Source organism: Phodopus roborovskii, unplaced genomic scaffold (genome assembly GCF_943737965.1).
Source record: "Phodopus roborovskii unplaced genomic scaffold, PHOROB, whole genome shotgun sequence".
Classification (NCBI taxonomy): domain Eukaryota; kingdom Metazoa; phylum Chordata; class Mammalia; order Rodentia; family Cricetidae; genus Phodopus; species Phodopus roborovskii.
In genome coordinates, this window is record NW_026125052.1 from 24,434,160 (window position 1) to 24,460,260 (window position 26,101).

Below are 26,101 nucleotides of genomic sequence, written 5' to 3' on the forward strand. Positions count from 1 at the left end.
AAGGATGGTGGGAAAGGACAGAAACGAGGATGGGTACCTTTATGCACAGCATATACATGTATTGAAATGTCACAGTGGAACTCATTAATGCATACAATTAACTTGAGTTAAAATGATGACAATATAAGGAAAATTTGTAGAGAATGAGCTAGACAAATGGCTCTTTTTAATGCTCACTGATCCAGTATCTAATGCCATTCATAAGACTTCACACTCATGACCTAATCAGTAGCATCTGTCTCCATGGTCAAATGGTTTATCCATCAGCAATGGATATGTAGCAATAAAGACAAAATTACTTTAAGCTGTTATAGGAGAAAACATCCATAACTAATAATTTCAGTATTAAGCCTCTTCCTGTGGGAGGAGCTTCCACCTCACTGAGGGATCAAGTTCCTTTTCAAAACAATCCAGCTCCTGCTCCTTGGGGAGCTCCAGGAAGACCTTGAAGAGAGGGGGTGGGTGGGGGAGCTAAGATCATATTGCTTCTTATAACACTGAATTCAAAGACCATGCATTTAGTCTTTGTAAGGCAAAGTCACTGAAATTGACCCACCTGCTCCAGGGTGGACTGTGAGAGGCTGTATTCCTCCAGGTCAAAGCTCTGTTTAACTGTGTAAGGATAACCATATGTCAGGATTCTTGTATGTTAAGTCTTGTATGCTTACTAAATCACCACAAGGCACAACTAGCAGCTGGGAACCATTAAGTGAAGTGACAAACATTCTTTTTTCTGAGCACTCTGCACAACTGTAATTAATGTGTACAATGTTTGCTTAGATTTGGAGGGGGAAGAGCTGGTGCTACATTTGCATGCTGTGCAGTTTCTATGGTCTGCATCATGGGACACAGCGATGCCTAGAAGACTTTCTTCCCCAGTGAACCATTGCTTCAGTAGACTTGGCACAGAGGCAGGTTGCAGGGAAAGAGATTTTTGAAAAAAAAAAAAAAAGAAACACATAGAGACAACCTCAAAGGTTATCTAACAAGCTACTACAGCATTGAAAACTCTCTGTTTAATCAATTTATACAGAAGGACAGTTCTATATAAATGGTATATAGGGTTTTTAGTGGAAAGATGCCACCAAAAAAAAAAAAAAAAATCCCAGAAGAACCATGGCAGTAATGTTAATCTTAATCTTAGTCGTACGGCAGTAATGTTAATCTTAATCTTAGGCGTACTGTGAAGGATCACATGTCCCAGAAAGTTTAGGTGCTAAATTTAGACAATGGGATGAAGACACATCAAAGACAGCTTTGGATGTTGCCAGCAGAAACCAGAAGATATCTATGGGGCAAGAGTTGGCTATCTCTTTCTTAGTAGGAGAAGTGACAGCCAAGAGGAGATATTATTGAGCAGTACAAAGGGCTCCTGGGATAAGTCATGCAAGCAGCCATGAAATCCAAAGGTGGACAAGAGAAATCTGTGCAAAAGGGATGACTAGAATGTGTTCAAATTTACACTGAAGACCCTCAATGGATACCAGAGTATTCACACTCATATAGGAATTTACAGATCATGATTAGCCCGAGTCAATAAAATAAAATTTACTTTAATGTATACACTTTCAATATGATCTCTAAAAGGAAATAGAATTTTAGATCTAAAAGGATACAACCTTCAAAATATAGTGAGTTTTGCCTTATATGCAAAGTAAAAGAAAGAAAAAAATATGAAACAAAAGTGGAAACAACAACCCTTGTCATGCACGTGCCATACAGAACAAGCTTACTCCCTTTAGTTTTCTGCTTCTATATTTTAAAATGAACTTTGAGTGTTCCTATTTAGCACAGAATGCTCTAATTCAACTTCTTGCCGCTGTGGGTTCTTTTAAGTTCTGGGATTATTTGCTCTCGGTCTCATCTCTAACTAGCCTCTTACCTGTCTCTAACTTGAAGAAGGCTTAGGATAAATGTTACACACCCTCCCTGGGCAGTTTATAGACCATCAGAGAAGAGTACCTGAGGAGAAAGGAAGGCTAGGTTGACCTCTAAGCACATAAGTTAACATGCATACCATTCACTTCTTCTTTCCATTAGGAAGACGATTTGGCACAGTTGAATGCCTGGGAGTGAGCCCACTGAGGCAGGTCAGTCAGTTGGCAAGGAGGATGAGAATTGGTTCAGTATCTTGGGCTCCTTAGAAGGATATGGGTAGGACCAGTCTAAGCAACATTTTGAGACTGGTCTTTCCCACCTGGTCTCAGGTTTCTTATTCCATCTCACGCCTTCCTAGAATTTCCAAACTTCACAGGCATCCAGGTGGCCCAAATGGCCTGCCGATATTGTCAAGAGAAGAACTTCAATGCATGGAGTCCTCCGACTCTTCCGGATGTTATAGGAAATTCCACATGGCAGAGATGAGAAACAATGAATGCAGACTAAGCAAGATGGAGTCAGGAGGAAGAGGATTATCAAGCCAGTTTCCAGAGAAACATCGGTGGTAGATACATCAGAGGCTGTCACGAGGAAACACGCGGAAGGACAGGTGGAAGACATTCTGAGTGGAAAGGAGGACAGACTGAGAAAGTCAGGTACACAGCGCCCTCCTGGGAACCTTCTGTGTTGAGGAGCGATGCACAGAGGGTTCACAGTGACAGCATGCAGAAACCCAGGCCTCGTGAGCTGCGCGACAAACCAGGATTAGGGCCGCTGATTGTATTAACATGAACCCTTTTGAAATCACAAGTCCGATCAGGCAGGTTAAAGCTGTATAAGGATTGAATTTGACAGAGAATATGGATGGTGTTGGGCAAACTGTTTGTCATCTAACAATACTGATAAAATTCAAGAACTCCCCAACAACTGTGGTTGCAGCCTTGAGGGTGACAGCTCCTTACCATATCTGCTGCTGCCCCTCTGGGTCCATCACCGTTGATTGCTCATCCAGAAGTGCCACAGACGGGTTCCCCAGAATGCTCAGCGCAAAGCACAGCTGTAACAAGGACAGCCCGTCGGGCACCAGCCTTAAGTGTGCTTGGAGTATCAATGGGCCCTGTTCATACCTTTCTCTTCACTCCCTCTGATAATGTCTTCACGGGAGCCTTCATCTGGTCCTGCAGCTTGAGCGCATCAGCCAACCTGAAGAGAGACAGTGAGTACCACAGTCCATTCCACAATGGAGAGAGATGATGGGCATATAAGGTGGTGAGCCCGGGCAAGATGGAGGGTTAGGGTGCAGGCAGGCAGTTCAGGAAATGTGTGGAAACATTCAAGAAGGTTAGGCTGACAAAGGTTGTGATTTCCCCTAGCTAGAGAGATGCATTTACTGTTTGTGAAACTATTAGTATAATGTAAAATATTTCTATAATTTAGATTGTAATTAAATGTTGAGTACGCTCAAACATTTACCATTGAATATTAACCATTTCCATGTGTGCTTAAAGTGAAAGTGGAGAAAACGTTGGAAGTTTCCTCTACCCCACCTAGGCAAGCAATAGAGCCTCCTATCCCAAATGTATTGTGAAAGTGGCTGCCTCTGGCCTTCTCCCCATCACCTGGGTACACAAGCAAACAGGTGCAGACCCCTGTGTACCGTGCAATGGACACTGCGGCATCGCCTTTGCTCATCCCCTTCACGGCAGCAAATATCTCCAGGTGTTCCCTCACCATTAGGTTGGGCCACAGAGCGTTTTCCTGATGACAGTACCCCAGGAACCCCTGGGTGTCCTCTCTTCTGTTTCCTTTCAGCAGAACCTACAGATAAAAGGTCAGTGTCAGGGATCTCTCTCTTCACTGATCCTCAAAGAACTGCTGTGACCACATGATCTCACAAAGAAGAAAGCATTCGTTCACAGAACGAATGCATGAACTCAAGTGTGTACAAAGGTGTCACACCATATTGGAATTACTGATGGTTGTGAGCCACCATGTAACCAAACACAGGTCCTCTGCGAGAGCAAATGGTCTTAGCCACTGAATCATCTCTCTAGCATCAATAATGCTATACATCAGTAATGAACATGTTGAGAAAGAAACTCATCTACAACAAGTACACAAAGTAAGATATATTGCGGTAAACCTAACAAATGAGTGGAAGAAAATCTCTATAATTAAAAGTATAGGATAATGGAAAAAAGAAGCTGAAGACACTGAAAAATTAAGCAAAAAGATGAAGTGAAAGCTGAAGAGGGGCTACTAGAGACTGGAGAGATGGGTGGACAGAGAGTGGAGGAAAAGGGAGGGGAGGGAAGGAGAGGGGAGGGGAGAAGGGTAGAGTGAAGTGGAGAGAAGTGGAATGGAGTGGAGGGGAAGGCCAGGGAGAATTTGGATGGCTGGATATAAATACTATACCACATTTGCTTGCATGACAATATCAGAGTGAATGGCATTAACTTTCACAATTAATATGTATTAATTAAAGAAAAACCATATGATGCTATGGGTGGAATAATGGCCTTGATGACACTGAAAGGGGACAGGAACTCTTGAGTTTCAGCCACTTGCCCAAAGTCACAAGAGGAGTGACTAAGTCACACTGGGTGGGAGAGAGGCAGAAGTCAGCGAAAAGGCTCCTTTTACCCTGTGGTCAAGATATCAGGATGGGATAGCAGAGTGTAGATCAGTTCCCTGGTAAACAGTGTTGACCATTAGGGAAGCAACAACAGTGACTGAATAGGTGTTTTCCATGGTTCAACAACAACAAAACTGTGTGATTTCTCATGCCAGTGTGACTGTGCCCCTATTCAGAGGGAAAAACCATTTCCATCAAAAAAGATGCAGTCAAGGTCACTCTACTGGGGAAAAAAAAGAAATGATGTAGCTTCGGAAGCATGCAGAAAGAAGGGACAGGAACTCTAAATGTTTGGAGGGTGCTCCTGAGCAGAACCTGTGTCCAACCTTTTCGAACACAGAAAGAGATATTTCTTGTTGCTATCTTCTTCTTGCTCTTACAAACAAAGCATTTCTTCTTTCCCCTGTACTCCTTGAGAAGACAGCTGACAATGATAGCTGGCTTCTGCAAACAACAAGACATCCCAGTGAGCGGTTGTTAAACGCACAAATCTATAGGTAGCTTCTCAAAACCAACTTACATTGCCCTTTGGTGTTTTTTGTTAGTACAGCTATAATCTATGTAATCTCATTGATGTCCAATAAATAGATATTTTAATCCCAAAACTATGCCTTGACATGAAAGAACAACAAGAAATACTTCTCTTGTGTTTTAGTGATACTTTAAAATATTTTTGAAGTACATCTGCAACTGTAAATTTTACCTAACGCCTATTAATTTAGAATTTAATAATGTTTCAAAATAATGCAAATTTTATTATTGCTTTGCAGGTAAGGATGAATTGTTAGCCTTCGAAGAGACTTGATTTCTCATCTCACTGGCTCCCTTTGGTTCACTGAAGGAAAAGATCTACTGTAAAAAATAAAATAACAGAAACAGGTATAATAAAGCCTGTCATTTACTTTTGGTTTTAAAGTACTAATCACATACCTTATTGTACAGAACATCTTGAATATCATTTGTGGGTGGCGAGTGTTTGTATCAGTTTGGGAACAATCATTAGGGTAAAAAAAAAAAAAAACAAAAACTTATGGTCAGTTGAATAGAATCTCTCAACATTCCTGCTGGGAAGGTGGGCTCATCTTTAGCCATGATAAAGAGATAGGTGCATCACTTCCTTCCTCAATGAGATGCTGTGCTCACTCGGACACCTCCAGGAATCTTCGCCTGCAGTACAAGAGCTTATGGGCTACATATAGCTGTGCAAGGGCCCTGAAACCTGCCATGCTTTCTGAATGTTTGTGAAAACTGAAACTACTTTTTTCCATCTCTTTTCTAAGCATGTGTTCCTCAACTTACCACTTTGGGCTTTTCTCCCAACATTTGGGCTTCCTTGTTCTTTCTCTAAAGCACCCTCCCTGCAGTGTGGCTGCTCATCCACCATGTGTCTGATCTCCAAGCAAGCTTAAAATGCCATGAGTGTTTCCTTCTGCCCTCCCTTCTCCCTTTCTGGATGCCTGCTATGGTGTTAGAGTTCTCCTGCCATGGGGGTTTTCTCTAAAACTATGATAAAATTAAGTTTCCATCTTAGCTTATTTCAGTAATGAGACTAAGAACCCCCCCCCCAAAGGGCACCCCAACTTCCACGGTATCACAATCATTCAGAAGGTAATGAGGACAAGGTAATCTAGTAGCTGGATATATTTACTAGTGTTTGAAAGAGTTTAAAAGGGTTACAGATTCCAATGAAAAGAATAAAAAGCCCACTGGGACACCCATGGGGGCTTAGATATACAACAGTAAAGGAAGAAATTTGCTTAGTGCCTGAGGAACTCAGAAAGCTTGGTAACCACTGCCCAGCATTTTGCTATTCTTGTTTGTTTTTACATTTATTTATTTGGTTACTTTGTGTGTGTGTGTGTGTGTGTGTGTGTGTAAGAGACACACACACACACACACATACACAGAGAGAGAGAGAGAGAGAGAGAGAGAGAGAGAGAGAGAGAGAGAGAGAGAGAGAGGGTGGGAAGAGAAAGATCAATTTTAAGAGTTTGTTCTCTCCTATCACAATGTAGGAACTGGGGATTGGACTCAGATCATCAGTGTTGGTGGCAGGTGCCTTTATCCATTCAGCCACCCAACTCTCCCACCCAAGTGGCGATTTCCAAATGTAGAATCCAAAAGTGAATGAAAACACAAAAAGACTAATATGTTTCTGGTTGTGTTCTTGAATCTTGAATTAAGCATCCTCACTTTCAAGCTCCCCAGATACATACTCCCATTTCTTTTTATATTATAGGTTGTTAGAAGATGCACATGACCCCACTGGCTAGGCTCCTCACTCCATCAGCAAGAGAATTATTGTTGCTGTCATAATTGCCCTCCACAACTCTGTGGTTCTTTTTGGATTGACTGTCCCACCCCCAGCTCTCCAGTACACAAAGCAGTTGTCATTCAAACTAATCTTTTTGGATGTGATGATTCTTGGGCCTCTCCTGCATACAGTGACAGATGAAGCCCTGGATTTCCTGTGTTTCTGTTTTGACATGGCACCACAATCATCTTTAAGATCCAGAACCCATGTTGTGATCATTGCATATATGTTCCCGTAGTTCTTTCTTCACCACAGCCTGATGGACAGGTTGTCTATGAGAACCTTTATACAAAATCATTTAGTAAAGAATACAACACCATTTGGTTTCTCCAAACCTAAAAGCAGGATCCATTCTCATAGTTTTCATTCCAGTCTTGCTTTCCAGACATCGAAGAATAATGAGGAAGATGACAAAATGAAGGAAAGACTAAGGGAAAGAGAGACATTGCCAATTACAAATTCCAAATGTTAACATCAGCAGCAGTACCCTGCAAACTTAGCCTTCTACAGATCTATATGAGACATTCATATTTTCAAAATTTTCAGAAATTTTGGAACAGAAACACTGGAAGTGTTCACACTATGCTACATTATATTATGTGTTGAACTTCATTCATACTTAGTTCACACATACTGTGTGTGTGTGTGTGTGTGTGTGTGAGAGAGAGAGAGAGAGAGAGAGAGAGAGAGAGAGAGCATGCATGTATGTATGTGGGTGTGTGTGGAGGACAAAGGATGACATCAGGTGTTATTCTCAATCACTCTCCAGCTTATTCATTAAGCCTTATTTCTGTCTATCACTTGAACCCAGACATTGTTGGGTGTTGAACACAGCTAGCTAGACCGGGGGATCCCTTATCTCTACTTCAGAGATATCATACCCACCCAGCATTTAAGTGAATACTGGAGAGATAGACCCTAGTCCTGCCTCTTGTATAGTAAGCAGTTTATCCATTGATCCATATCCCCAACCCTCTAGTGCAGTCCTCAACCTTCCTAATGCTACAACCCTTTAATACAGTTCCTCACATCATGGTGAGCCCCAGCCATAAAAGTATTTTCATTGCTACTTTATAACTGCGATTTTGTTACTATTATGAATTGTAGTGTAAATATTTTTGGAGATAGAGCCAGGTTGAGAATTACTGCTTCAGATGTCTTTAGAATTGGAAGATGCAACTTATTTTGTCACTGGATATTTGTTTTTAAAATGGCTCTCTATATAAAAACATATTGCTTTTCTGGAACTTAGTTGTATAAAACATCTTAATTTTAAAACCAGGGCTGGGGGTGTTGTTCAGTGGCAGGACATTTGTGAAACAGGTACAAGTTATAGATTTGATCTCCAGAACTGAAGTTTGATTCCCCCCCAGCAAAAAAAAAAAAAAAAAAAAAAAAGGAACAAGAAAGACGCCTTGGAGTATTTACTTAAGGGCCTTTCAAGGGGTTACTTACTACTAGGAACAACAGAATGGTATAGTCCCTTGTTGGCTCTTCAATACCTATATCAAAAAGTGCACACTTCTGCAAAAGAAAGGACAATTTAAATGCAAAGGTTTATAATTTATAAATTTTATCCAAACATGAATAGGCCATCAATCAACTCTGCTTGTCTACTATTTCTCCAGAATTTGCCATGGGCACGAAGGAAGTACCAATTGTTAAATATATAGCAAGGGCTTGCCATTTTTCTCATGGTCTAGGAGTCATGCAGCTTTTCTCTAAAGGATGATATTCAATGTTTGGGGTCAGCTATTGAGAGGACCCAGGAAACAGAGGATATAGGGTTTCTCCCAGAAGCTTCCCCTCCTATATTCAGTCCTTGGTGATGTGCTGTTCCTTCCTATGCTCCTCCTCTGGAAGCTCTGAAGAGTGAAATGATCATCATTTCCAGGAAATACATCTGGTCTGTGAGTAAAGCTGGGGTTGCTGCTGTATCAGCTCTAGTTAGAGTGTCTCAAATACACAAATGTAGCATAAAAATTGACAAAATTCTAGCACTTTAAAGCCTCAAACCTCAAAGATTAGGGGAGAATTTTATATGTTCTATCAGAGCTGAGAATGTCCAAGGAATTTATTGGTGTTAGTATTATAGCATCCTTTTTCATAAGGCTCACTACCCATCTCCCCAGTAAACAGCCACAAAGGCTATGATTTTATTTGTAGGTAAATGGAGTTATGGTCTCCCCTCAGGCAAAACCCTAGTTCAGTTTAGAATGTTCTACCTTTTCAGTCTTCCCAGTACATATTTTTAAATTTGAGGATAAAGCTTTTCCAATTGTCCTCCCATTCAGAGACACTTCTACAAATGTTACACGTTTCTTACCTGAAAATGTAGTCTTGTGCAGCCTACCAGCGTATTGGGTGGGATATATAAAACAGCAAGTCTACAAAGTAATCAGTAAGCATAAAAAAAGTAGAAAAGAGTACGACCTAGAAGAAAATAAACACATTTTAAGTTGTTTTCTAAAATGCAGAGTTAAGGGATGACTCAGCAGTTAGCACCCTTTTCAAGAAGCTCACACCTTCCTGTGACTCCAGCTTCAAGGGACACAACACCTTTCCTGGCATCTTTACTAGTGAACATACACAAATAAATATGTACATATTACATGTATGCACAATTAAAAAATACACCTCAAATCCAAAAATTTAATGTGCTTTCAATTCAGAGAAAGCTTAAATAGATATATTCTAATCTTATTTCCATTTTCATAAACTAGATTAAAATCAACATCATCAGAAACTTTTCTTCCTAGACTTAGCTAAAAGCATTTGGCTTGACATTTGAAATTTGGCAAAGCTGGCCAAGTATAGGATCTGATGCATAGATTAAAGTTCCAATTTTAACCACAGAAGAACAAAAATAAAATAGGTTTGCTGTTGTCTAGGGAGTTAAATAATCAAAGAAAAATAGTTTCAATTTGATAAGAAGCAGCACTTTTTAAGATTCTTTTTATGAGCTATATTGATAAGAGGATTTTAGGCGTGCATCATGTCTCTAGGTAGAACTGTTCTATAGGCTAGGCCTGGACTTTCCTTCTTTTGGCTTTTTACCCTGTTTGCCTTTTCTTCTAACAATGAAAAGTGCGTCTCTAGAAAAACATCATCATTAGGAAATCTTACTCCTTACTAACTTTTAGGAATTAATCTCTGCTTCATATATGCCTTTTATTTTTCAATTGTGTGGATGTGTCTTTCACACATATATGTATGTTATTTTAATTATTCTGTTTTATGATACTATGACATATGTCAGTGTCCATGCTACTTGTGGAAATAAATGACTATAAACTATTGCAATTGATTTGTATAAAATGAAAATATGAATAATGTGTCAAATACAAGTCTATATGGTCTTCATAATAAAAACTCAGAGTCAGATATTGGGGTTAAAGCTGAAAACCAGAGATGCCCTCACCTCTACCAGAGCTCAGACCTAAAGGGCCATCATTATCTCCAGACTGCACCATTCCTCAGACTGCAATCTGTCTCCACCACACCTCAGACTGCCCTGAGCTCCTGTCTCCTCCTGCTTTATGTCCCTCTCTAGTTCTGGGATTAAAAGCATGGGATCCAGAGTACTGAGAATGCCTTTGTGTGAGCTCTGTTTCTCTTTTAGACTGGATCCATTTTGTGTAGCTTGGGGTGGCCTTGAACTAACAGAGATCCTCCATCTGCCTCTGTCTCCAGAGTGCTGGGATTAAAGGTGTATACCATCACTACCTGGCCTCTATGGCTGCCTGGTATAGCAAGCTTTGCACTCTGGTCTTCAGGTAAGCTTTATTTGTTAGATACACTACAGTGTATCAAGCCCTCCAGTGCCTCAAATAAAAAATATTAGGGGGAGAAGGTTAGTTCTTATTTAATTCACTGGTAGTGGAGACTAAATAATCTGAATGTTTTCTTCCTTAAATTCTAGTACAGAAAGAAGAAAAATCAAGTATTTGTTAGACAGTAATAAATTGAGACATTAAAAATAAACCTAGAATAAATATGTGTAAGTCACACATATTCCCTTAAAAGGTTGGAAAGAGATATAATTTGATTATTCTTAACAAAGAATCTCTCAAGAATCATATTTTAGTGTTAGATTTTTAAATTAACAAAATTTATAGTCTTCTGAAAATTCCATGTCCCTTTGAATCTCAGTTAATTCTTTTTCCTAAAAGGGATTTCAAAACAACTTTTAGGTTTATTTTATGATTCTATAATTTATTCTGTTACCTTTAAAGAAAGTGAAATGGAAATAGAGACAGTAATTTTAACATGTTATAAATCTCCATAATTATATTATAGAACATGTGAAATTTCTCAGAAAAATACATGTGAAATATTTAAAAGTATAATTAGTTTATCTTACACCAACCAAAAACATTAAAAAAGTATTAGTACTTAACCATAAGAATAAAAACATAGTAAACATACTTACAATATAGAAGCAAAGAGACCAAATGCCACTATTTTTCCTCCCCTTGCGAGAAATAAATGAAATCACATAAATCATAAAAATAATTGACATGGCATAACCACCACCGTACAGAACCTGAAATAAATAGGAATATGAGAATAAATATTATGACACATGAAAACATTTGAATACATTAATATCAAGAAACAATGTTTTCATGGCCTTCATCTATGTTAACTTAAATATCATAGAGAGTGGTAGAGTGGGTGGCTTAGAATTCTCATTTCTCAGCAGGAACATCATAAAATACACAAAACCAGTAGAGAAAACTGCCAGTTTTCTGCAAGCAAAAGTCTACATATGACAACTAACTCAAAAAAATGACAACTTAGAATGCTTTGGTGTGCTGTGAGTGCTCTTGGTTTACCACAGTCCTTGATTGGAGACAGTCACGTGGATGATTTCTGTTTCTGTTACCACCAAACTGGGGCTTTGTGTGTGTTTATGGGGAAGGGTGACAAAAATGTTCGAGCATATGCAACCAATGTTACTGAATCTCACAGTTAAAGTAAGCAAAGGAATCCAGTCATGGCGGTACACATCTTTAATTTTAGCACTCAGGAGGATCTCCATAAGTTCAAAGCCAGATAGTACTACATCCAAATAAAAAATAAAAAGAAAGTCATAACAACAATTTTATGCCATTTGTAATTTTAACCAGACTTTAAGAACGCCTTATAAAAATGAAAATATTAAAAACTAAAAGAGTCTGTGTTATTGCCAGTTTTGGTTGAATCATTTAATGATAGCTGTTTTAGGAATGTTGTCACTTACCTGAGTAAACAGATCTCTAGTTGTAAGCATACTCTCTTGAGGGGCTAAGGCGTAGAATGCGACACACATAGACAAAGTGAGCAGGTAGTAGATTGGAACCTCAACCAGAGCCTGCCCAAACCAGTATGCAGATGGGCAGAGGCCTGAAACCCACAGCTGAAGCTGAACTCTGTCCTGATGTAAAAGCACAATCATCAATTGAATATTATTTTTGTAAAAACATGAAAAGTGTAGAAAAAAAGCAAATGAGATAGTCATCATTAGTGATTAAACCCTACACACGCTAAAGGCCCTAGCTCCTTCTAAAGCTTTTCTACCGAAACTTGCTGTTGCTATTAATAGAGATCTTTTATACTAATGTGTTATTATAGTTAATAAAAAGAAATCCTCCACTGTCCGAGGTCCCTTAGACTGCCCAGGCCTTCTAACTGAGACCCACATTCAGAGGGTCTTTCAGTCTGGGGGGCCATGAGCTCCCCAGTGTTCAGGTCAGCTGTGTCTGTGAGTTTCTGTAGCTTGGTCTTGACCCTTTTTCTTATCACTCCTCCCTCTCTGCAACTGGATTCCAGGAGTTTGGCTCAGTGGAGGGAGGAAGGGAGGGATGGAAAACTGGGATCGATATGTAAAATAAGAAAAAATAATAAATAAATAAATAAGAAAAAATAAATCCTCCAAAGTCACTGACAGAGAAATAGTGCAGTCAATAAAACATTAACTTAATGACCCAAGGAGAAAAATTCCCCAAGTACTAACTTCCAGTGGTAAAATAATTCATCTCTTATAAAAATGAAAGTAGTCATTTTTTCTATGCAAAAATTGTCTCATTGTTTTATTCTGAATGAAAATGAATGATTAAAATACTGTAAATAATTGCATATTGCATGATACTTTTAGATAGCTTTATAGTTGCTCATTTTAAAGTCATTAAAATATAATATAGTAATATATATTGTCTGTGTAGTTATTTTATGTTCCAGATATGTACTGCACTAAATTTTATATTTTAAAAAAATCTACCAAGTGATATAAATGTTGGATGTTTTTTCAAGTGTGTTTTCCATCATTTCTATCTCTTTTGCTTTTGACAATTTAATTAAAATGTATGATGGATCAATTAATATTATTGTCCCATGAATCATTCAAGCTTAGATTATTTTTCAGAGTTGCTTTTCCTTTCTGTGTTTTAGTTTTACTGTTTTGCTGTCCTCCAATCCATTCTTTTTTATCTGTGTGTTTATTCTAGAAGTCACAATCATAGTTTTTCATAAAGATGTGTTAAGTATTGACAGAAGTGAGTTCCACTTCATTTGTTTCTTATATATTTCCTTACCATGTTCATTTTAGTTAAAACCTTGATCATATGAATCTGTCTAAATGTTACTTCTTTTATTTTCCTTGTCATTTCGGGGTTTGTTTTCAATTATTTTTTCCTTCTTGTTTCAATACCCATTTTCCTGTTTCCTTGAAATCCAAGCAATTTTTCTTGGATATTGGGCATTGTGAATTTATCTTTTCATATACTGGGTTTGTTTTCATATTTATGAGGTTTGAATTTTGTCGCAGCAAGTGTTAAAATTTCCTATAGATCAACTTAAGCCCTTTGTTTTGAAAGAATGCTTCACTGAAGAAGAACTTTAGCTCGTTTCTTTTGGATGAGTGTGTGTGTGTGTATTCATATACATGTGAACATGTGAATGCACAGGTGTGGGCTTGCAACTCATGGATGTATGTGCCTTTGGAGGCTGGAGATTGAGACTGATGAGACATCATCATCATCGTCATCATCATTATCATTATTATTTTACACAGGATCTCTCACTGAACACAGGGCTTATTGATTTGGTTAGAGTGAATTCCTGGGATCCTCCTGTCTCTGCTTCCTAGTGCTGGAGTTGAGAGCATGCCACCATGACTTGATTTTTACATGGATGCTGGAGATCAAAGTCAGATTCTCTTGCTTGTGCAGCAAGCACTTTACTCACTGAGCTGTGTCCCTGGTTCTTCAGTCTTGCTTTGAAGTTGAATTCTTTGGTGAGCCCCTACAACTAATGGTTGGAAATAGGTATTTCCAGTCCTGTACTTCTTGAACTTGCTCATCTTATAGAGATAAGTATGTTCTTGACATCATGAAGTTCTACTCTATGCCTACATGGCTCAGTATTGGCAACAGATTCTAAACAACCCTTGTGTAGAGTTCTACAGCCCTTGCTCTATGTGATTTCTTCTTTGACAGAACACTTACATGCAACTTCCAGCAACTGTAACCTGTTTGGATTCCAAGGTCTTTTTAGCTTAACAAGATTTTTATGCACTGCTTGAGATCTCTCTCTGTTTCATGAATGAGTTCCAAGAAGAAATGTGTGATATACAACTCAAATTTATTGTTTCTTTTTCTAAGGAATCTCACTCAGTCTTCCACTGAAAAGATTTAAGTTTTAGGGAGTCAAATCTCATCACAATGCCTCCATTGTACAGAAATAACACAAACCAAAATTTCATCTATTTCTCATTTTCCTTTCTTCTTCTTTCTCTTTCCAGCTGCTCCTCCTTCATCCTCCTTTTATTTCATTCTTGCTTTTTTACTTCTATAATGTTCAATTGTATTTGAATCAACTAACTGTTCAGTGTATAAACATGCACATTATACAAAATTCCACAATCACATCATAAATAACTTCCAATTGTTTAAATCTAACAAAATAATTTCCATTATTTTCTACTACCTTATAGTTATCAATGCTGGTCATGGAAATATAAGGTGGAACACAGGTCATCAAAAGGAACCATGAGATCAAATAAGGCATGTAATAAAATGGTCCGTGGCTATCATCCTAGGAATGAAAGTAATGCAGTGTACTTAATGTGCAAAGTTAAAAAATCATTGTCTAGATTACATTGCTCAAAACATAATCAATTACTAATAACATTGCCTTGGGTTTGTTCTGAGATTTCCTTCCCCTTACATCCTAATTCATTTTTCAATATAGATTTTGCTTATCCATGATTATGAAAATGAAAAGTAATAATGAGAACAGGCATTGTTATGATTGTAAAGTTCTAAAATTTAGGCTGACACTTAAAGATGGTCAATATTTTTAGACTTTCAATAATTATTTTAATAGTTTGTCAGTTTAAACCACTGCATCCAATTTAATGTTCAGGAATTCCAAACTCACAAGTTTCACATTCTAGCTGTTTTCCTCCTGTTTTTTTTTTTTTTTTTTTTTTTTTTTTTTTTTTTTTTGACATAGTCATCTTATGTAGTGCAGGTTGACCTTTAACTCACCTTAAGCTCACAAGTGCTAGTATTATAGGTGTGAGTCAGTGTGTTTGGATTTTCTCTCCTAATTTACCATCTAGTGCTTATTGGCAATGGCTCAACTGAATATGCATGGTCACATAAGATATACTGTAACATTCTACATATCAAATTAATGTTAAATATACACTAAGATAGATCCAAATGCTGATCTAATGTATGAAAGAAGCTCTATCATCAATTTTGAGATCAATCTGAATGGAACAATCTGGTAAACTCCAGATATAGCAGAATCTACAAGTACACACCAACCTCGGGAAATGTGCTGCGGTCAGTTTGAATGCATGCGGATGGTGTGAAGAGTCCAAGCAGCCCATTACTCACAATATCCACCAGAACCGGAAAGCAATTTAGTCTCTTGGTGTGACATGCTAAAGTGAACTGGTAATTCTAAAATGTAACAGGAAGATTATCGATCTGGAAAGAGAAAACAGAAAACCAATGTATGCAACATGCGAACACACTTTCCAAATGCTGACAGGAGAGTGTGTTCTTTGCAGTGGGGCTGATGCTCTGGTGCTTCTTCTACTGCCCTTTCCTTGAAGATGCACAAATCAAAATCGTAATTTGTAAATACCATAACTAAGCAATGGAACATAATTAAAATGTAAAACAAACCTTAAATGGGGCAAACTAATTATGGCTACAGTCATGTAGCGATCCCTTGGAACTGAAGCATTCCCTCCCGAAGGGAGAAGTGAGATTGGTAAGAATCAAGAACTTCATGAAATTACGTGGCTTATGAGGCACCTTACTGCAGCTATGACATAGTTAAGTTGCTGTGTAATAAACTATAATATGCACATTTTGGGAATTGCCACCCATGCTGGGATGAACTCTATGGCAATACAGATGCTGGACTCACCCATACACCTGTAAGAAAACCCAATAAGCAGGCTCTCTAACATAGACTTGTTTAGAACAAGGTATTTGGTTTTATTCACATCTCCTCAAGAAAAGCCATGTAACATTTATAGACTGTACCTAATTTAGCATTTATACTTTGGATCTCTGGCTTGCGGTTTCAAATAATAAGTATAAACTTTATTGTTTTTAATATTTACATTTAGTTATTAGTGTATGTGTCTACATATGTGCACACATGTACATACATGTGCATGTGTGGAAGTCAGAGGACAACTCACAGGAGTCAGTTCTCTCTACCATGTGGATTCCAGGAACCAACCAAACTCAGGTAATAATTATATATTGAGGTAGTAATGAATATAATTTTATTATTAAACTCATGAATAAAGTTCTCTGAATAATGAATGAAAGTAGAAATCATTTGCATTCTTTTAAGTAAACCTGAAGTTTAAATGGTATAATCATAGACCAAATTCTCTCCTCAAATGCAAAACATATGGTCCTATGTTATTTGTCTGTAATGGCTCAGACTCAATGTTTCATTTAATTGCCCTGTAATTGCCACAGCTCTGTTGCTAGTTGCTAACTAGCAACTGGAGATACACGTACATTCTCACCACCTGATAGTATGATAACTCCATTGTAGAGAGTCTCTTGTATGCCATTTCTACTCCCAAACGCATCAACTTTCAAAGATATGCTCTGTTTCTCCAGTGAGCATATGAAGTCATCAATCTGTGCTCCTAATAGACAGAAAAATGTTAACAGCACTGCAAACCAAGGGGATATAATAAGGTTATGTGTCACAATGACTCTTCAGTCATTTACCACCTACAGCGTGGACTAGTACAGATTTCAGTTCTCTGTGCATTTCTATTTGGAACAAACACCTGTTATTCTCTTTTGTTTTATGTTATGTGTGGGAGCACATATGTGTATGTGCATGTGAGGCCAAATGTCAATGTCAGATATCTTCTTTGATCACTCTTCACTGCATACATTGAATCAGGGTCTCTCACTTCAGCCAGACTCACCAGATCAGTCAGTCTATCTGGCCACCTTGTTCTGGGTACCCACTGTCTCTACCGCTTGAGCTCTGGGGTTACAGCTAGACCTCTGTACTCAACCAGCTTTTATGTGGGCTCTTGGGGTCTGAACACTGTCCTCACATTTCCATTGACCACTGGACCTTCCACCTAGGTCTTTGTTGTTCTTTTATAAACTTTCTAAATATAGCTCAATAATAATGTTAATAGTAATGCTCATGTACTTATGATTTCTTCTAGCAAAAAAGAAAAAAAAAACTTATGACAAATTAAGAATAACTTCTGCTTGTAGGGCAATTCCATCCAGGTGGGGTCATGTAGATCTGTCAAGTCATTTGAAGTAGGGACTAGGACTTCTCTCCTGTCTCTAGGTTAAGGCAGTTATCCCTCCATGGGGGATGTGTCTGCAAAGTCTTTTTGTGCACCAGGGACATCCTGGTTCCACTGTCTGAGGTCCCTTAAACTGCTCAGTCCTTCTGGCTGAGACCCATATTCAGGGGGGTCTGAGTCAGTCCCATGCTGGATTCCCAGCTATCAGTCAGGTGGCCCGTTAGCTCCTCCTTGTTCAGGTCAGCTGTCTCTATGTGTTTCTGCAACTTGGTCTTGTCCTCTCCCTCTGCATCTGGATTCTAGTTCGACTCAGTGTTTAGGTATGGATGTTTGCTTCTGTTTCCAACAGGGTTCCATGATGGTGGGGGGATGGGAGGGGAAGGTGGCCAGGGTGCATGTGAGGGGGCAGAGAGGGTAAGAGGGAGGGTGAGGGAACTGGGATCGACATGTAAAATAAAAAATAAATAAATTAATTTAAAAAATTAAAAAAGTATATTTTCTTAAAAAAAGAATAACTTCTGCTAGCATCCTGTGATTTTTTTTATAATAGAAATTTCTTGAACTAAACAATGTATTATTGCTTTATACTAATGGCTACACTGGTGATCACATAATTAAAATGCCTTTAAATTTACAAGTTATTCCTACCAATATGTTATTTTATCCAACTTCTCAAATCTCTCTTTATGGTCATTATAACACTAAACTTTCACAGTATTTTTAATTGTTACTTATTGGCTTTATTTTCTACTGTTTGGTAAGATACATACAACTCAGTTTTCAAATGAAAACAACAGTGAGGGACATTCTATCCAGTGTGAACAAGCCACCGCCACTGTGAACCCACACTTAGCACCACCGTTGTGAGGGGTCAGGAAACAGGAGAGGTTTTAGTGTTTGAAACAATGACCAAAGGATGGAACAGGTCCTCACTTCTGAGAACACAGGGTTGGAGGCACAACTCACCTTCACAACAGTGACTTGTGCTAACTGACTTACTCTCTCTGCTTGTTTCCTGTGTGGGAAGTGTGACCATCACTGTATCAAGCAAGCTTTGATTGCTGTTTTGAGAGCTCTGAGTGATGTGTCACGTTAGACACATAGTGTTATACTTCATACATATCAACCTAATGCTCCATGCTATGCGCTATTATTGTGGGTTTCATTTTATAGCTCATGGAAAATGAATTACCTGGAAATTTATTTGTTCTTTCTAGGGGTAATATGTAGTTCATTTCCCTTTGCTTTTTGCTGACAATTTGGAATCAGGGATGTTGTTTGACAAGCCATGTTATTCTCTCAGGCACACATGTTTCATTCAGCTGCAAGCTGTTATTTAAAAGATGGAACATGTTATTTCAAGTGGTTTCCAACATCCAAAATAACCAGAAAAGAACCCTTTACTTCTGCCTACACACGCACACACACACACACACACTCATACATGCACGCACATGCACACACGCATGCACATGCAAGTGCACACATACACACGTGCACACACACGCACACATACACACAAACATGTGCAGTACACTTTTACACATATAATTTTAAATATATTTCTATTAATTCTTTGAAAATTTCAGACACATATTCAATGTATGCTGGCTGTAGTCTCTCCTGCTTATCCTTTCAGATCCCAGTGTCCCTTCTCTTCTAGCAATGACTGCATCCAACAGCACCTTTTGCTCTAGCCCAGCTCTCATCTACCCCACCTGCCCCTAGAAGGCCTACCTTAAGTGATAACCAATCCCCCACTTCTCCTTCAGAGACAGAGATGAGCCCACACACTTTAGTTTCCCATTGGAGATGAACACTTTCCTGTCTGAAAAGGAAGACGCCATGAAGAGAGATAACATTCATTTTAGAAAACATGAAGTACAGCAAACTGTATAGGAGTTTATACAACTTTAAAAGTCAGATGCAATTATGGTTAGAAAAAAACCACCATCATCTCTGATGATTATGTAGATTATTTATGCCTCAAACACCTGAACAGAATGAATTATGTGGAAAATTTATGACATAGATAAGCATTAACATGTATTTTAGCTGGTTTTGCACAAACATTTCAAGTTGATTTACTCAATTATGACAGTCAACTGAATGCCATTTATCTTATAATTAGGAAACTTCCTAAGAAGGCCATGCTGTGTGTCAATCACATTGCTGTAGAATGTGAAGGGATACAGACACCCTATACCTTTGTCAGAAAGAGCTGGGTCGTCACACTCAGCAACATAAAAACAGCAAGAAAATAATTCAAGGTTTTCAGACCTAAGTCCTCATCCTGATGCTTAAGGAAGTCAGCAATTACCAGCCAGAATGTCAGCCTCATCCCTGAACTGTGTGCTAAAGAGGACCACACGGTCTGCTTTGTGCTCCTTCAGGAGGTTCCACACTTGGTGCCTTGAGAAGGGATCCAGCCCAGCAGTGGGCTCATCCAGTAGGAAAATCTAGAGGAGGGATCAAATGAAGGAATCTTCACGGACTGAAGCAGGCAACACAGAGGCTAGGTATATACTTGGCTTACTACAGCACCCACGGGTCTACTGTATCACCTCCATCACAGTGCCTTTGTTGGTGAAAGGCTGTTTCCAAATGGAATTTTTGACTTTATGAAACCCTGCTGACTTACCTGAGGGTCTCCTAAAATGGTGATTCCAAAGGTCAGCTTTCTCTTCTGCCCTCCACTTAGGTTTTGAGCAAGGGTATCCTGAGTATTTTTCATTTCCAATTCCATCAAAACTCTTTGCACCTACACAGGCACACACCACACAAAGAAAAATATGTTTAAGCCACAACTAGAATGCTTTTTAAAATTTTTAACTCTATGAAATAAACTGTAATAGTTTGCAATAAACAGTAATATCTGCTTGGGTTTTCTATAACTCCATGTTTACTTGATATATGACTTGGGGGGGAATTATCTACCTCTTCAAAATTCAATCTCATTTGAAGATGAAGATCACATCACTTATCTCAGACATTTTTAAGGCACTATCACAGGTTACACATGCATGCTTGTTATTCCTATGTTTGCAGCCAACCTTAATACACCAATTTGCATGCAAGCAACTTAATACAAACCAAACCAAAGAAAAGTAGCTCAAACATTAATTGAGAAGCATTTGGAATTTTTATGTTAGTCTTAGCATACCACGTACCTCCTTTTCAACTTCATGTTTTTTAATCCCTTTTATCTTAGCAAATAGCCTGAGATTTTTCCCATACAGTGAGGAAGTCAAATTGTACATTACATTGTGGACAAACTCCAGTGAGCTTGATGATGCTTTCAAAGTCTGTCTTTTCTGAGAGTTTGTTATTTTAGATAGTGACCCAACCTATAAACAGGGATTTCAAAAGACATTATCAAGATAAAACAGCATCTTCAACTTACAATAACGTAAAACAAAAAACTTTACAAAGTAAAATTAGACATGTGATTTCATCTATTCCAAGATTCATTTTAGTATTCTATCTCACCTGTATTTGAGAACATGGTACATCCTATCTCTTACCATCAAGAAATGAAGTCAATTTCTCTAACCTCTTAGCTATGTATGTAACTTGCTTTGAGCAATGCAATGTGAGTGAATAACAGCAAAAGAGAATATGCAACGGTTGCTTTACATTGGCATTGATTCTCTCTCTCAAATCCTTAGAACCTCAGCCCTAGAAGTTTTCCAGAGATGAGAGATAGACAGACAGAGAGACAGCTAGAGAGAGACAGAGAGGCAGGAGGAGACAGAGTGACAGAAAAACAGAGGTGGATAGAGAATATTGCAGCTAAAATCTCAGATGTATAGGTAAAGCCACCCTAGGCAATAAGCTATAGTCAAACAGTAGTATTGAGAGACCTTTCCAGTCAACCCATCTAATCATGACAAATAATAAATGATGACATTTTATAAGTTGCTGGGTTTTGATAGTACTTTATACATAAAAAATGTGATCAATATATGTGGTGAATGTCTATTAAAACAGTGTGAATCCTATGAAAATTTGAATATTCTTAAATAATAAAATTCTGTACATTTCAGTTAATATCATATACATTTATAAAAGAATTATATATATTAAATGTCAACTTCTAGTTGACATCCATTTTCAAGGTGTCGTTTTTTCCCCCACTGACTAACTAATGGAAGCAGATGCAGTGACCAACAGTTAAGCACTGGGCAGAGTTCCTAGAATTCAGGTGAAGAGAGAGAAGGGGGATCTTATGAGCAAGTGGGGGGGCGGAGGTCAAGGTCATGATTAGGAAAACCACAGAGACAGCTGATGAGAGAGCTAATGGGACTCAGGACTCTGGACTGCATGGGACTGAACTAGGCCTTCTAAATGTGGTGACAGTTGTGTGGCTTGATCTGTTGGGGGTGGAGCTGGCAGTAGGAGCAGGACTTATCCTGGGTACATGAACTGGCATTTTGGAGCTCCTTCCCTATGGTGGGATACATTGCTCACCCTTGAGACAGTGGGGAGGGGCTTGGTCCCACCTCAGCTTGGTATGCCAGACTTTGTTGAATTCCCAGGGGAGGATTTACCCCCTCTGAGGAGTTGATGGTGATGAGAAGGGAAGGGAGGTGGGAAGTGGGAGAAGAGGGAACTGGGGGTGGTATGTAAAATGAATTTTTTTAAAAAATGTCAAATTTGGTGAGTTTAATTATCTCTGTCTTTAGCTAATGCTCAGATGGCTAACAAAAACACCGAAGATCCACTTGTCAATCTTGAGAAAAGTCTCTTGCCTTTGGTGGGAACATACGTCCCACTAATGATGTTTAACAGTGTTGATTTCCCAGCTCCACTGTGGTCAAGGATTGCAGTGATCTGCCCTTTATATATGTCCAGTGACAGATCTGGAAGGAAAATGGCATGAGGGTTTAAAATCACAAATGTAGGTTTAATGCAGGGCTCATATTGTGCCTATGCATTTACAGCATGTGGCTAAAATTTATGAAAGTATACATTAATCCATTTATGAAATCAAAACAAATGCTCTACTTTTTCACCTTCAAAAACACTGAAGTACGCAGTTTCAGTGGGATGGAAACTGTTTAATGTACACAGATTAAATGGCATCACCTTGGCACACTATAACCATTTGATATCTCTTAAATTTGGAACAAATCAATAATGTTGTTATTATCTGACTGAAAGTCCCACAAGCCAAAAGAAAATTTGCTTCCTCCCTTCCCAAATGTACATACAATATTAAAGATCATCTGGTTGCCATAGTGAACTAGAAGTGGTAGACATCTCTCGTGTGATTACAAAAATTACATAGCACAGAGATGTTAGTTCAGTTGGGGGGACGGCAAAACAGCAACATGAGAGCCAATACCTGTTTACAAGGCTAGAACTGCTCGAAGAAGGTTTCACAGAGAGAAAGTTAACTGACTAAAAGATCAAGATTTTTCTGTATCTTAATTACTCACCTTTCAAAGCCTCTGTCCGCTTGGACTTTTCTGTGTATTCTTTTGTAAGACTTCTGATTCTGGGGAAGAAGCAAGAAGTGGTTTAAAAGGCCACGGTTCTCTTCATTATCTAACTCTGAGTTTGGTTGAAGAATCTGGGTAAACTTGGATTGCAAGAATATGGGGGAAAGCATGTGAACTTCATTTAGCTGTGATTAGAGGCAATAGTACTTTAATGTTTTAAAAATTGACCAGTGCTTGAGCTCACTTGGAAGAAAGGCTGCTTCTTTCAGTGTGGGCTGAGGCTTGAACGCTGTTCTTGATGGTTAGCAATACTCCTGACATGAACCACATCTAGTAGTGGGGAAGCTAGATAAGGATACAAGACAGCTAACATAGCAAGGTTGAGCAGGAAACTTAGCAACATAGAGATGTTCGAGGTGACATCTTCATGAAGCCCAGAATCTCTTCAGGTCAGTGAGTCAGTAGAGAATGGCAAGAAGAAGAAATGTCATGAACAATACCAGAAGCTATTATCGTACTTTATTTAATAACTGACAAGTATAATTATCCCCCATAATTCTGCTTTCCTGCTTTCCTGCTCTGAAAGGAATACTAACAGTACAGACATTGCAGTTAGTTTGAAGACTAACAAAGTGTAGCATGATGGCAAAGTAGTCCGTGGGAGGAGGACCTGTTAGGGGGAGCAGGGAGAATTGGAAGTGGCTAATGGGGTTCTGGATATGATTAATATATATATATATATATATATATATATATATATATACACACAAATATATATATTTCTCAAAGAATAATCAAAGATATTATTTAAAGTAAGAGTTACAAACATTAAGACCTTGAGGATTTCTTCCTTATTTGAAACAAACGCAACTAGCTCTACATGAAACAGGTATTTTATTGTAGCCCAGAGTGCAGGTATGCATGACTGGAAAGCCTGTTGTGCCAATTTCCTGTTTGTCTCCAGCCCTTTCACTTGATTCATCCATTTCCCTTTGTCTTCTTTGTAGAAACAATGAATGTATAAAAGAAGAAATATTAATGGGAGAGAATAGAAGCAGTAAGTGACAGGCAGAGAGGAGTTCTGCTGATTTGTAGCTGCTAGTCTTACATCTGAAATCTGGTACTAAAATAATGAGAATACAGGACAGGACATTACAGGCATTGTGGATAAGGGTAGGTCATACCGCTGTGAAGGACTCAAAGGAGGGATCATGTGGCTTAACTGTGTGACTGGAGCAGGCTTTAGGCTGAAGACAACATTGCCCCGACCTGGCTGTCATCTGACCACACAGGATCTCACCTGATGGCTTCTTTCCCATGGAATTTTGAAGACACAAGTTCAAATGAGTTATCAGAAAGCTCATAGTCAATTTCACTGTCAAGGGCTTGATTTTGTTGAGACCAAAATGAGGGCTTCAGGAAATACAAGGGTGAGTGCCATCGTCCATATCCACCTACTGAAACGGTGTAATTATGCCTGAGGTCAGCTACTGTTCTAAAATCCCATCTTCACCTCTAAATGTGAATACATTTCAACACAAGCAAATACTGTCTTACAGGGTTACAGGGATTTTGCATTGGGAATATTACATAAAAATATAAAGATATTAAGTTAACTACCTAAGCAATGGAAATTTGAGGGAAAATGAAGATAAAATATCATGAAAAAATGAAAGACTTTTCTAATCGTGGGCTATCCAAAATGCAGATCCAAATGTACTATAAATTCCAATACAGTCACTAAATGGATGAGAAATTACTACTTACATATCCAAATACAGTATGAGTTTACATAATCAATTAAATAATCATAATTACTAAATGAACATTTTAAAGAAAGACAGCATAACTGAACTAAGTTATGTGTTGGATCATAAGAAAGAGTGGCAAGGGACACCACACATCAATCCAAACAATATGAAGGGCAGATGAAGCTAATTACTATAATCAGAGTAAGTTTAATTTATCTATTAGTTCCTCTCATCATGTCAACTTGTTTGGTATAAGAAAAATAGAAACAAAATGATAACCCGTAAGCTAGCTATGACATAATCTCAATTGGCACAATACACAAAAGGGATTCATAAAAGAACAGGTAATGTAAACTAAATAATTTCCCAGTTTTTCCAAGAATTGATGAAAATTCTGGTCATAAATTTAAAATGCTTAAGGAAGTCTAAATATGAGCATGTATATGTGCACACAAGTGTATACATACAAAGGCACACACACAAAACAAACTCATTTCAAAATCAGAAAGCTTAAGAGCAACAAAAAGAAAATATAAAATTCTTAAAAGATGCTAAAAATAAAATGGATATTACAAAGGAAATTGATAAGAATGAACAGATATTTCCTGTAGGGAACCATGCAAGCCAGAAGATTGTGATGGCATTAAGTTTAAATTACATTAAAACAGCAATTTTGCATTATTGAAATAAAAATAAACCTGCCAGTTTAGAGCTCTGTACTCACCTAAAACATGAAGGCAAAATAAAAACTAGTGTGAGCATAAGATATACAGGAGGGAATAGATCAAAACAATATAAAATATTGTCGAGTAAAAATTGGAAAAGCTCATATTTCAAATAAAATTTAAAAACGTTTAAAATTGAGTTTTGAGAAAAATTGAATTATATTATGTATTGCCCAAGGTTTTGGTCAACAACTAAAAGAAAAAAAAGCATTTAAATCTTTCATATACTTTAATGGACAACCTCTGTGTTACATTCCAAGTAGCATATTTACTATTTAAAGAAAGATCAGGGTTTAAAAAAAACAAACAAAGCCAAGTGAGTATGTATATAGCTTATCTAGACACTGCTTTTTCATTAGGAGAAGGCATTACTCAAATTTATTCCCCCCCAAAAGCATTATGTTTTATTAACATGTTCAAAAAATGTTAAGTTCTTAGCTAGGAGACTAGTATATCATGTATCACTAACATGATCCTTACCTTTATTAACATGTTAAACAATGTAAAGTTCTTAGCTAGGAGACTAGTATATCATGTATCACTAACA

General features: G+C 38.0%; 1 protein-coding gene across 1 annotated transcript in view; it reads right to left on the reverse strand.

The window, feature by feature from the left end:
• Positions 1-345: 345 nt before the first annotated feature.
• The window catches only part of LOC127221064 (ABC-type organic anion transporter ABCA8A-like), a 29,495-nt gene continuing 3,739 nt past the window's right edge, over positions 346-26,101 (reverse strand). Inside the window, 26 exon segments of the mRNA XM_051182968.1 lie at positions 346-444; positions 557-612; positions 1,883-1,962; positions 2,841-2,935; positions 3,006-3,081; positions 3,536-3,696; positions 4,829-4,957; positions 6,957-7,015; positions 7,140-7,254; positions 8,283-8,318; positions 8,844-8,873; positions 9,154-9,214; positions 11,204-11,373; positions 12,073-12,246; positions 14,796-14,903; positions 15,644-15,781; positions 16,868-17,001; positions 18,827-18,963; positions 19,372-19,462; positions 19,955-20,093; positions 20,276-20,395; positions 20,805-20,861; positions 20,863-20,981; positions 22,386-22,496; positions 23,076-23,134; positions 24,379-24,532. Coding sequence (XP_051038925.1) covers positions 346-444; positions 557-612; positions 1,883-1,962; positions 2,841-2,935; positions 3,006-3,081; positions 3,536-3,696; positions 4,829-4,957; positions 6,957-7,015; positions 7,140-7,254; positions 8,283-8,318; positions 8,844-8,873; positions 9,154-9,214; positions 11,204-11,373; positions 12,073-12,246; positions 14,796-14,903; positions 15,644-15,781; positions 16,868-17,001; positions 18,827-18,963; positions 19,372-19,462; positions 19,955-20,093; positions 20,276-20,395; positions 20,805-20,861; positions 20,863-20,981; positions 22,386-22,496; positions 23,076-23,134; positions 24,379-24,532 — 2,708 coding nt within the window.